Source organism: Narcine bancroftii, chromosome 4, assembly GCF_036971445.1.
Source record: "Narcine bancroftii isolate sNarBan1 chromosome 4, sNarBan1.hap1, whole genome shotgun sequence".
In the NCBI taxonomy this organism is placed as follows: Eukaryota; Metazoa; Chordata; class Chondrichthyes; order Torpediniformes; family Narcinidae; genus Narcine; species Narcine bancroftii.
The window spans coordinates 253,800,640-253,812,754 of NC_091472.1; the positions used below are offsets into that span (position 1 = coordinate 253,800,640).

The 12,115-nt window shown below is 40.1% G+C and overlaps 1 protein-coding gene across 1 annotated transcript in view; it reads right to left on the reverse strand.

Annotated features, from left to right (window-relative positions):
* Nucleotides 1–4,291: 4,291 nt before the first annotated feature.
* The window catches only part of LOC138762455 (zinc finger protein 804A-like), a 62,783-nt gene continuing 54,959 nt past the window's right edge, over nt 4,292–12,115 (reverse strand). Inside the window, exon 4 of the mRNA XM_069936212.1 lies at nt 4,292–7,847. Within this exon, the coding sequence (XP_069792313.1) occupies nt 4,403–7,847 (3,445 nt within the window). The 3' untranslated portion in view covers nt 4,292–4,402. The remainder of the gene's footprint in view (nt 7,848–12,115) is intronic.

Below are 12,115 nucleotides of genomic sequence, written 5' to 3' on the forward strand. Positions count from 1 at the left end.
ATTTGCTCTTCAGGACCTCATCCTTACTCCTATCTATGTCATTGGTTCCCATGTGGACCACAACATTGGCTGCTCACCCTCCCTCTCCAGAATGTTATGAACTAGATCAGAGATATGTCTGACCCTGGCATCTGGGAAGCAACATTCCATCCAGAAGCCGTGATCTTGTTCACAGAACCTACCATCTGCTCTCCTAACCAATGAGTTCCAAATTACCATAGCTCTCCTCTTCTTCCCTTCCTCCCACCCCACTTTCACTTCTGAACCAGGGAGCTAGCTTCTGTGCCAGAGACATAACCACCTTGACTTGTCTGCATATTTTGCATTGTCCATCAGGGGTTACACTTCAAAAGTGGAAATTCCCAAATTCATGGAAGGTGCTTTAAAGCCATGTTTTTCAAGTTGTTGTAGAATCAGATTTGGCTGTAACTTTCTCCCCATTTTGAATCCCTTGTTACCATGTCACAGGAGAGATACAAGATGATCATGTGTACTGTCATCCCCCAGCAATTTGTGCTCAAGGGAGTAAAAACCCAGTCTATTCAACATCTTCCAATAATTCTTTCCCCTTCAGTACCAATGGTATTCTGGTGACTCTCATCTGCACCTCTTATTGATGTCTTTCCTATTCCTGGGCAACCAGAACTGCACATGATATTCCAAGTGTAGTCTCCCAACACCTTGTACAGCTGTATCATGATGTTCCAACCCTGGACAATGAAGGCAAGCATGCAAACTGCTTCTTTACTACCCTGCTAACCTGAGTCACCACTTTAAGGGAATGATGGACCTGTACTCCTAGGTCTCTCTCGTCTACAACACTCTTCAGGGCTTCACCATTCACTGTGCAAGTCCTGTCCAAGTGCGATACCTCACACTCTGATATAGATTACAAACTGGGTTTTTAAAAAAAATAGCCAGTTTCTTCAGGGCAGAATGGAGGAATTTTGGAGGGTGATAGCCGAGGAACTGACAAAAGATAAATCATTTCATTTCAAATAATAAGAATTAATGACTCAATATATTTTCTGATGTTTTTATTTGTAAATTTACATTTTTACACAGTGCTACATAATCAACTAGTATTAATTATAAATCAGTTGGATTTATGAATCCTTTACTTTCATTTGAAGATCTGTTTTGTATGATTGTTGACTGCTACATATGCTGGCAGGAGGGTCAAAATCTACGCCAACAAAAGCATTGCTACATCACAAGCATATGTGGAACATTAAAGGTTTTTTCAATTATTTGCTGCTTTGAATCTTGTTCAGCATGACTGGTATCTGAAAGATTTCTATATTTCTATTCACTTTTATGAAATATTGAAGGACTGGTCCCAATTCATTGAACTGTTTTCATTTCTAACTAGGGGCTTGACCAATAATGAATTTTTAAAAAAAAGTTGATCTGGGTGTTCTTGAATCCCTTTAAATATAGTTTCAATTGGATAGAAGTGATTCTTGAAATGGGAGAGATTTTAGCAGAATGACACTGAGTGCATTGACTAAAGTGTTTGCGAAAATGGCATGAATCAAGGCCAGAAAAATGTACAAGTAATTAATTCCTATTATTTATACATGCTTTATCTTCAGTTAAAGTTCATTGTTTCAGATTGTGTGAACCAGTCAGGCTTTTACAAAAAAGTAAGCATCATGTATGGATTTTTAAATATTAATTACTTCAGATATTTCTAATATTTAGAACAATTTGGAGAAATGTGAGAAAATTTATAAAAAAGCTTGAGCTGATAAGATTTCCATGGCAAACAGGGAGGAATGTTAGCTCATGAATATTTATAGCTAATCAGTCATCGTTACATTTACACCAAATGCCCAAATCATTGCTGATGAGAAAATTTATGGTTTTATTGAGATCATTATGGAGACATGTTTTATAGCTTTCATTATATTCTATCAACAACCTTTCATTTCTGTGCTCTTGTGGTGATTAGCCACACTATGGAATAAGAGTGTAATCAAAATATGACACTTCAGGTGGCCATTTAATTTTGGTCAATTGATGGAAATTATATCCTTTGATTCAGAAGAGAGTCAATGTTAATATTTCTATTATTCCTATCTTTTATTTACTTATCTGATTTTTATTCTTTTCAACTGATGGGTGGACAGATAAGAAGTCCACCCAATAATAAACATCTATAGATTGGTAATTGAAACGATTTACCCAAAAATTTACTTTTGTTAATCTAGGTAAGGATCAAGGTTCCTTCTCCTGCTTCTTTCTGGGCCACAGCTGGGATTGATATCTCCTAGGGATTGTAAACTCCATTCCCTGTAATTCCTTGACATATAATTAAGATGCACTTAAATGTTACACTTTAGAGCAATAGGCTTCCATAAGAATGAACAAACTGTCATCAAATTCATCAGCTTCTCCTCTCCGTACTGATGCTATTGAACAAAGTGTTCTGGTTTTCTGCTGGAGTTAGGATGATAGGCCAATTCAGTGAGCTAATAGAAAATGAATTATAAAAGGTATTGTGAAAAGACCCCAAATATTGGCAAGCAGTCAATGTAAAATAAGTACATGACTGAATAGCTCCAAGGGACTAGAAACCAATGGTTATTCTTTTCACATCCTAAATGAGGGAAGTATTAATATTATTCGTCCATTGAGACTGCAAATTGTCACTCAAAGATCTCAGATAACAATGAACATTTTGTTGCTCTGACGATATCCAAAAACATTTTGACTATTAATCCATGGCTGACAAGCAGTTCATGATGCAGGTAAATGTATTTGGACATAATTGTGAGCTACCTGGGATCTGTCAACATTACTGAGTGTAAAAGCAGCCCTATTATTTTTGAGCAAATTATCCTTGTTATAATTTATGACCTCACTGTTGGCTTAGTAAAATGGAAAGCCGCACTTAAAATACAGCACTGAAAATTATTTCTTTTATATTTAATAAAAATGATAAAATTCTGTAGGCTTCTGAGTATATTTACATGCAACAGTGAACTTTACTATGTCATTCATATCGCATGAAAGGATAATTGTCAGGTTATTATTTATATTTTGCATTTCTGCTAGAGAATATTCATTGCAGACATTGGACTCAATCTTAAACTGTGTTTCTGATGTACAAAATTTATTTCTACTGTAATCCACTGCATTAGCACGCAGTAATTCCATCACCTCAGAATTATCGTTCTCACATAAGTGTGCTCACTAGGAAGTGAAATAGAAATATTACAGAAAATAATATTTCTGTTTCATAACTATTACCAGCATTAACATTATAAGTCAGAAAAGAAACTCCTTTTAATGCCACTCCTGAAACAATTTTATTACATAGATTTTTCCCAATTGATAATGCTTAGACCAGGACTATTTAATTAGTGAATGTTAATGATAATTGTTTGCTGTCCAATGTAGATGCCTTGTTTCTAAACTGAACAGGATACCTGAAATTATTTCTATATTTACGAAGAAAAAACCCTTACTGTAAGCATTAAATATGATTGTTTTTGATTATCTAAAAACAATTTTGGGAAGATGCTAGCCATTTGCAAGGCTAATGGATAAGCCTTGTATTACTAAGGACCAAGAATAATGGGTCCAGTGCTGTGAACCAATCACATTCACAGAGAAATAAAGAACTGCAGATGTTGGAATCTTGAGTAATTAATGAGAAGCTGGAGGAACTTAACAGATCAGGCAGCATCAATGGAGAGAAATGGTCAGTTAATGTTCTGGGTTAGGATACTTTCTTGAGACTGACATGATCAGGATGTTGGTATTGGATACATAGAACAAAAGTCTGTATCTTGTACTCTATGGTGTCATATGATTATGAAAGAAGAAATGGCAGTGAGTCACAAGGTCAAAATGATGTTTTTACTAAACTTGAATTTAACTATCCAAATGCATGTGTGTATGTGAAACACAACAACTTAAGTAACTCTACTGAACTTGACGTTATATGTAGCATTATAAAATTCAGTGCACTGACAAAATGCATGACAAACACAGCATTCACTTTTTAAAAAAAAAAGCATACAACATGGAGAAGGTGAAGTAAATCCTTTCCCTAATCTTTGAAAATGTTTGTGTGCATATTCTGAATAAATCTATGAATATTTATTTACATATTACTGCATACACTACCAGCAGTACATCAACATTAATATGCTATAGACTCCCAAGTTTTATAGCAAGTATTGCAGCAAAAAGGGAACATTCCAATACGAACAATAAGATGCAAGAAAGGGATTAGTATGACATAGAAGGTATCATTTTTATTTCCTCTTCTACTTTGTAAAATGTTTTGGAAACACAACCAAAGTTGGTAATGCCATAATTATTTACAGATTTAATGAAAACCCAGACCTGGATTCCAGGCTATTTGGGAAAACAATGATTTATTCTTATTTTACGTGGGTGCTCCTGTTAGGTGCAGAAAATCTTGGGTGGTGAAATTGGAATGAAGGAAATGGTGGAGCGGAACAGCAGGTGTGTGGAGAGTGAACAGTGGGGGGAACAAGGCAGCAGCTGGCAGTGGGTGAAGGGCAACGTGATCTGGGTGGAGAGCACAGGCAGGGATGATGTGAAGTTGCGGAGCTGCGAGAAAAGTCGGGGGGCCTCCCGGATAAAGGGTGGGGGTTAATGAAACATGAGCTAGGTGTGGCGGGAGAGGGTGAGCCTGTGGAACTGACTGCAAAAGAGGCTGTATGAATGGCCCGGCCACCATAGTGGCAGCAGAGGCTGGGTGATGCTGGAGCACAGTGCGGTGAATGGTTGTAATTGATGAGGTTGCCACTGACTGCTGGCGAGAGACAGGATGCTGCATGGGGACAGCTGCAGCAGGGGGAGACTCCTTCACTTTGCTGTCCAGCTTCTGTTGCTCAATGTGCTGCTGTGCTTGAATCTGTAGTCGCCTGTATTTCTCAATTTCTTCCGGTGCATAGGATATTGTTTGAGAAAGTGGGGAGAAAGGTTTGGGTGTTTGTTCCAACCTTTGTGGTTGACTGTCAATGAGTGGTTTTGCATCATTCTGCAGGACTTGCTGGGCATTGCAATGTGGAATCTTAGAGTGATCTTGAAACCACGTTCTCTCCACATGTCCCTCAGTTGTAGTTTCATAATGGCAGAGAAACACCTCATTTAAGGATGCCTTGACATCTTTAATATTATCCGCACGTGAGTCCACCTGCTTTTGAGCAATAGTGTCTTTCTGTGGCAAACCATGATCATGTGCTTCTTGACTGTGAGGCAACACAGTGTTATCATCTGGGACAAATGAAAGCCTTGGAAATAAAATATTCCCTTTTGAGCCTTTGTGATTAATCCACATTTCAGACAAACTATCTTCTGTATGTTTGTCAAGTTCATGTCTATTACATTTTGTCAACTTGGACACTGGCCTGTCCGGAACCTGATTGCTGGTCTTTGGAGGGTAATCTTCTACAACTGATCCTGTTGAAGGTTTGGCCACTAAACTGTTGTGTTCTTCTGTTGCGATGGGGGTGATGCTTAGCGCATTTTCAGCTTTCCCTGGAACATTTGGTGCTGATACTTCACATGTATTCTCTTGAGATGAAGGATAACAAGGGAGCAACCCATCTGATGACGTACCCCTTTCCCTTCCTGATGTTCTGCTTGCAAAGCTGTTCTGGACTTGACATCGTTGCTCTTGTTGGCGGGTTTCTTTTCTACTTTTATGGTCGAAGTCTGTACCAGTGCTACCTCTTTGGCTCCAGCACCTGTATGGCAAGTCATCTCTATGTGATGATGAATATTTATGCCTACAGCGTTTGCGACATATTATGACAGCCTCACCATTCAGAGATGCATAGCCTCTCTTTTTGGAATGGTTCTGGCAAGAATGACCTTCACCACTTGGCCCATCAGAATATTCCACATCCGAAAAATAATTGTAGCTATTGCCATTATTTCTTTGCTTTATTTTGTGCAAACATGTGTTAGATGATGAGTCTCCTGCAGAATTATTTTCCAGTGAACCCTGTTTCTGTGGTTTGATACCAATTGCCTCATTTTCTGTCAGAAAATCATGACATTCCCTGTAGTCCTCATTATTCACTCTTTTTCCCTCTTCTTCATTATTTGTATTGCCTGTGCTGTCGTCACATTTATTTTTCAAAGTATATCTTTTTGGGATACCACAATCAATATTTTTCCAGAATCCATCAAATTTTTCTGAGCTTTCATTGCTTTGATCAAATTTAACTTCAAGGTGACTGGGACTTCCTTCTGAGTCTTCTGTTCTCACCTTTCCATGTCCAGGTCTGCATTCGGCACTGTCCGTGACTTGCTCTTCATCAGACAATTCAACTGTTCCTGAGCTATTGGCGTCTTCAGCCATCTCACTGTTGCTCCACTCTGCTATTACTTTTCTCCTTTCCATCATTTTACAGAAGTGAGTCTGCTTGCTCTCTCCTTTCCCGTTCTTAACAAGTCTTTCAACAGCCCTTCGTTTCCTTCGCTTATGTTTTAAATGCCTGGAAGATCTTCTATGCTTTTTAATTTTTTTAGGCTTGCAATAAGATAGAATTTCTCTAATGGATGCCTCTTGCTCATTCCCATCATAATGATGCTTTAATCCAACAGCGAGTTCGTTATAAATATCAAGGTCACTTTTTTGTATCACATGGTACATTTCATCACTACAGATACCATCTTGAGGATTTGAACTGGGGCTGTTTAGTTTCATATCAGAACAACTTTTGGGGCGATCTCTTTTCACATTGACACTGGATGTGCTTGGCTCTTTCTGCGAAATCTGGGGTGCCTCTAAATCATTAACTTGGGACTTGATCTCTTCTACACAGCCTTTAGATTTAGATGACCGAAAGTCAAAATATAGGGGGTTGCAAGAAAACGTTATGGAAGGCTGTGTGTTGGTGAAGTGTATCATCTCTGAAGGCCACTGAAGGACAGTTGAGTCATCTTTGCTGACTACAGGAAGGAACGGGGCTCCTGGTCTTCTGCACAGACAAGGATTATTTTGCATGTCGGCAATCTGTGTTGCCACTTTTTCTGAACAGTAATTCTTAGGCAAACTATAGAGGGACTCCTCAATGGCATTAACATTCTGAGTTGCTTCATCAGACAGAGTGCTTGTTTCACCTTCTATAAGTATATTTATTCCTTGCCTTCCCTCAGTCATACCTTCACTTTTTCCCTCATCAGGACTGAAATGATCTCTTGTGGCTTTTTCCTCCTTCTGCAGTGTGTCTTGTTCTGTTGATGGCACAGACACCAACAAGTTGAGCTTTAGCTTAGTCTTGCATTGTATTTTAGATTCACAAGAAGTATTGGTCTCTGCAACACCACTGTCGTAATCTTTTATTACCAAATCTTGGTGTACCTCTTTAAACAAGGTGGCTCCATTAATACAGCCATGATTTTGCTGCAGGTGCCTGCTGCTTTCCAAATCATCAATAGTCTCCAGGCCAGAACCTCTCTGAGTGTTACAAGTTTGACTGTCAATTTTGTGTTTGTGGATTGTATTCTTTTTACTTGTTCCTTCTTCACTGTTCTCGCAGAAAACTGCTGCCGATGATTCCAGTTTGACAGGGACTTTCTTAGGAAAGGAGAAGGAGAATCCTACTTTCTGCCCACTGATTTGCTTCCCCAGCTTACAATGTTCAGCCTTCCACATATCAGCTGTGCTGCTTGCAGGCAATTTGCTCTTTGCTCGGTTGGTTTCCATTGTGCTGCCAGCTATCATGCATTCAATATCTGTCAACTTACTCTCGGCTCCTTCTGTGCCCTGGTTGGCAAGCTGCGGATTCTTCCCTGGGGGATTCTTAACAGCAACAGTTGTGGACTTGAACATTGGACCACTCCCTGGGGCACTAGAGAACAAACAAGATGGTGTGAAAGACAGCACCAACAAACTACAAATACAACATCACTGTCAACCCAACTGACAACAGAAAATAAAATCATAACGTAAGCAGCCTCATTTTTTCAGGGAGAACTCTGAAAATATTAAGGGATATTAAGGAAATCTTGAGGAAGCAGTCATTGTTGGAGTGGGGTGAATCAGAGTGGTAAGGATTTGGCTCAAGAGGGTTCAGCGAGAAGAGGCTGAGGTGGTGGTAAGTTGTAGGAAGAAAGGGCCACCCTATTTGAGAAACTAAAAGGATTCAGCAGGTAGTGTTAGGTCTGCTTTGTTCATGAATGAGTGAGTCAGACACCAGACTGAGTCGAAATCAAGGTTCTTTGTTCTTTATTGCTGGATTGTAACACTTGCAACTAACAGTGTTAGTTGGAGAAGGCGCATTCTGCCGTTATCAGCAAGTGGTGTTTTTTTTATACCTCAGGATACGTACTTAGTAAATTATCATACCATTAATAAACTGTTGCTATCCTTCTCTGTTAGCCTGCTGCACATCATTCTTGTTAGTGCAAAGCTTATCTTGAGTGTACAAGGTCACATCTGCATTCTGTTACTCCTTAGTACTGGGTGACTCCTTCTCCGGTCCCATCTCATGATGTTTTTACCTTACAGTAGGCACAGGTAAAGACAGGTTTTAGGTATTTTTCCTCTAGTCAAAGATGGTGGGAATGGCAGCCAAGGCAGGAGAAAGCTCCTCTTTATATAAAAAAAAAAGTGGGTAGTCAGGGGAGCCAAAATTATCCATCATGATTTGTCTGTGAAAAGTGCATCCAGCTACAGCTCCTCATAAACCAAATTGGGGAATTGGAGCTGGAGTTGGATGAACTCTGGATTATTTCAGGAGCCAGAGTGGGTGACAGACAGGAATTACAAGGATGCTATCTCACCTTGGAGGAAGGAGGAGGGTAGATGTGTGACAATCAAGAGAAGGAAAGGGAACAGACAGCAGTGCAGGGCGCCCCGGTGGCTGTTCCCCTCAAAAACAAGTATACCATTCTGGATACTGTTGGAGGACACAATCTACTGGGGACAAGCCACGGCGATGAGGTCTTTGGCACAGAGTTTAGTCCTGTGGCTCAGAAGGAAAGGGAGGAAATGTGGTGTGCTACAGTGATAGAAAATTCTATAGTTGGGGAATAGATAAGAAGAGATTCTGTGGTAGAGATTGAGTATCCTGGATGGTATGGTGCCTCCCTGGTGCTAGGATCTGAGATATCTTGTATCAGGATGGAGGGTGACCAGCCGGATGTCAAAGTTCGTGTAATGACCAATGACGTGGGTAGAAAGGGTGAGAACATCCTGCAAGGAGAGTTCAGGGAGTTGGCGCAAGGTTGAAGGACAGGACCTCCAGGGTTGTGATCTCAGGATTACTACCCATGTCATGTGATAGTGAGGTTAGAAATAGGAGGATAATGCAGCTCAACACATGGCTAAAGATATTGCAGGAGGCTGAGCTTCAGGCTTCTGGGTCATTGGGCTCTCTTCCAGGGAAGTTGGGACCTGTTCTGACAGGATTGTTTGCATCTGAACTGGAAGGAGACTAATATCCTTGAGTGCTCCTCCAGTGGGTTTAAACTAGATTTGCAGTGGGAGGGGAACCAGAGTGCCAGAGCAGATAGACAAGTAGAGGAGGGAAAAGATGATGTGAATATTGCATGTAATGATAGAAGTCAAAGGATTGTATGTGGTGGAAATATTTGCAGGTGCATCTATTTCAATGCAAGGAGCATTGTAGGAAAAGCATACGAACTTAGAGCATGGATTGACATGTGGAATTACGACATTGTAGGGAGGACTAGGACCGCCAGCTCAATATTCTGGCCTTTCATTGCTTCAGACGCAATAGAATGGGGGAGGGGGAAGAGGGAAATGAAAGGGGGAGGAGTGGCATTGCTAGTCAAGGAAAATTATTACAAGTGAGCTCAGATAGGACGGACCAGAGGACTCATCTACTGAGACAATGTGGCTGGAGCTGAGGAACAGGAAAGGTATGACCACACTCATGGGGTTGTATGGTAGGCCACCCAATAGCAGTGAGAATTAGAGGAGCAAATCTATTGCGAGATATCGGACAGCTGCAGGAAACACAAGGTTGTGATAGTAGGGGATTTTAACTTTCCACATTTTGACTGAGACTCCCATACCGTTAAAAAAAAATCTATATGGATTGCAGTTTGTCAAATGTGCTCAGGAACATTTCCTAAATCAATATATAGAGGTATCAACAAGGGAGAGTGCAATATTGGATTTCCTATTAGGAAACCAGACAGGGCAGGTGATAGAAGTATGTGTAGGGGAACATTTTGGGTCCGGTGATCACAATGACATTAGTTTCAAGTTAATTATGGAGAAGGATAGGTCTGGGCCTCTGGTTAAGATGCTAAATTAGAGAAAGGCAAATTTTGAGGAAATAGGAAACGATCCAGAATGCATGGATTAGGATGAGTTGTTTTCAGGCAAGGATGTGTGGGGTAAGTGGAGGACTGCCTAAGTGACATTTTGAGAGTACAGAGTTTGTATGTTCCAGTCAGGATTAAAGGCAAGTTTAGCAGGCAATGGGAGCCTTGCTTTCCAAGGGATATTGGGGCTTGGAAGAAGAGTGAGGTGTATTGCAGGCATAGGTAACATAGAACAAATAAGATAGTTGAGGAGTATTTCAAATAAATGAAATAAAAACCTCAAGAAAGAAATCAGGAAGGCTAAAAGAAGACATGAGGTTGCTTTGGCAGACAATATGAAGGAAAATCCTAAGGGTTTCTACAAGTATATTAAGAGCAAAAGGATAATGAGGGAGAAATTGGTCCCCTTGAAGATCAGAGCAGTTGGCTTTGTATAGTGTCAAGAGAAGGGGAAGACGTTAAATTTTTTTAATCAGCACTTACTCAGGAAACTGGCACAGAGTTGTGGGCAGTAAGGAAAACGTGTAGTGAAGTCATGGAACCTATAGAGATTAAAGAGGAGGAGGTGCTTGCTTTTTAAAACCAAATAAGGGTAGATAAATTCACAAGGTCTGTGAAAATATTCCCTCAGACCTTGAGGGAGGCTAGTAATTGCAGGGGCTCTGGCAGAAATATTTAAAATGTCCTTAGCCACGTGTGGGGTGTGGTGCTGGAGGATTAGAGGATAGTTCACGTTGTTCCGTGGTTTAAAAAGGTCCAAAAGTAACCCTGGAAATTATAGGCTGGTGAGCTCGACATCAATAGTAGGTAAATTATTGTAAGGTGGTCTAAGAGACTGGATGTTTTATTTGGTTAGCCAGGGTCTCATTAGGGATATTCAACATGACTGTGTGTGGTAGGTTGTGTTTAGCCAATCTTGTAGAAATTTTCGAGGAGGTTACCAGGAAAGCTGACAAAGGAAAGCCTATGGATGTTGTCTATATGGAGTTTAATAAGGCCTTTGACTAGATCCCAAATGGGAGGTTAGTAAGGAAGGTTCAGACGCTCGGTATTAATAGTGAAGTAGTAAACTGAATGATGTACCATCAATAATCACAAATGGCTGATTTTGTGAAACTATCAATTAAAGACCATAACTACCATCCTCCTCATTGACTGATCGAAGCAAAGAGAAAGGGGAACGTGCAAGGGGCTATGGGTGGGATTGGTCTCGAGAGAGGTGTCCAGCCGGCAGCAGCCAATCATGGCACAACAGTGGTTTACCACATTCACCCCTCTTTTTAAGAAGAGTCCTGTGGGGTGAGATAAAAAAGGTGAAACAACTATTCATCTTATTGTAGTTCTTTAAAGAAACCCTGCAACAGTTTATAACAAGATCAATTACATCTCATAAACAGTTTTGTAACATATAAAATGTGAAATGGATGATTTATTTATTGAAAACTTCTAATTATAGGAAGCATCGAGAAAGGAATAACACAGCTTTCTTGTAAGCAATTTTTATCCGGGTTTCTTTCTCACCACTGAAAGATTATTTGATGCTAATGGTTTGATGGGTTGAGGTGACTCATTTAAAGGCTCCATCTTTGGTATTCAAACTTTTCAGTGTATGACGGCAAAATACATTTCTGATAAAGAGCAGTAAAAGCCTCGAAAAAAAATCACTAAATGATCCTGTGATATTTTTTTTCCACCAAGGAGGTAACAAAAGAAGCTGAGCAGTGGATGTTGTGTATATAGATTTTAGTAAGGTGCTTGACAAGATTCCCCATCCAGAAAGTCATGAGGCGTGGGGCCCATGAAAACTTGTCTGTGTGGATTT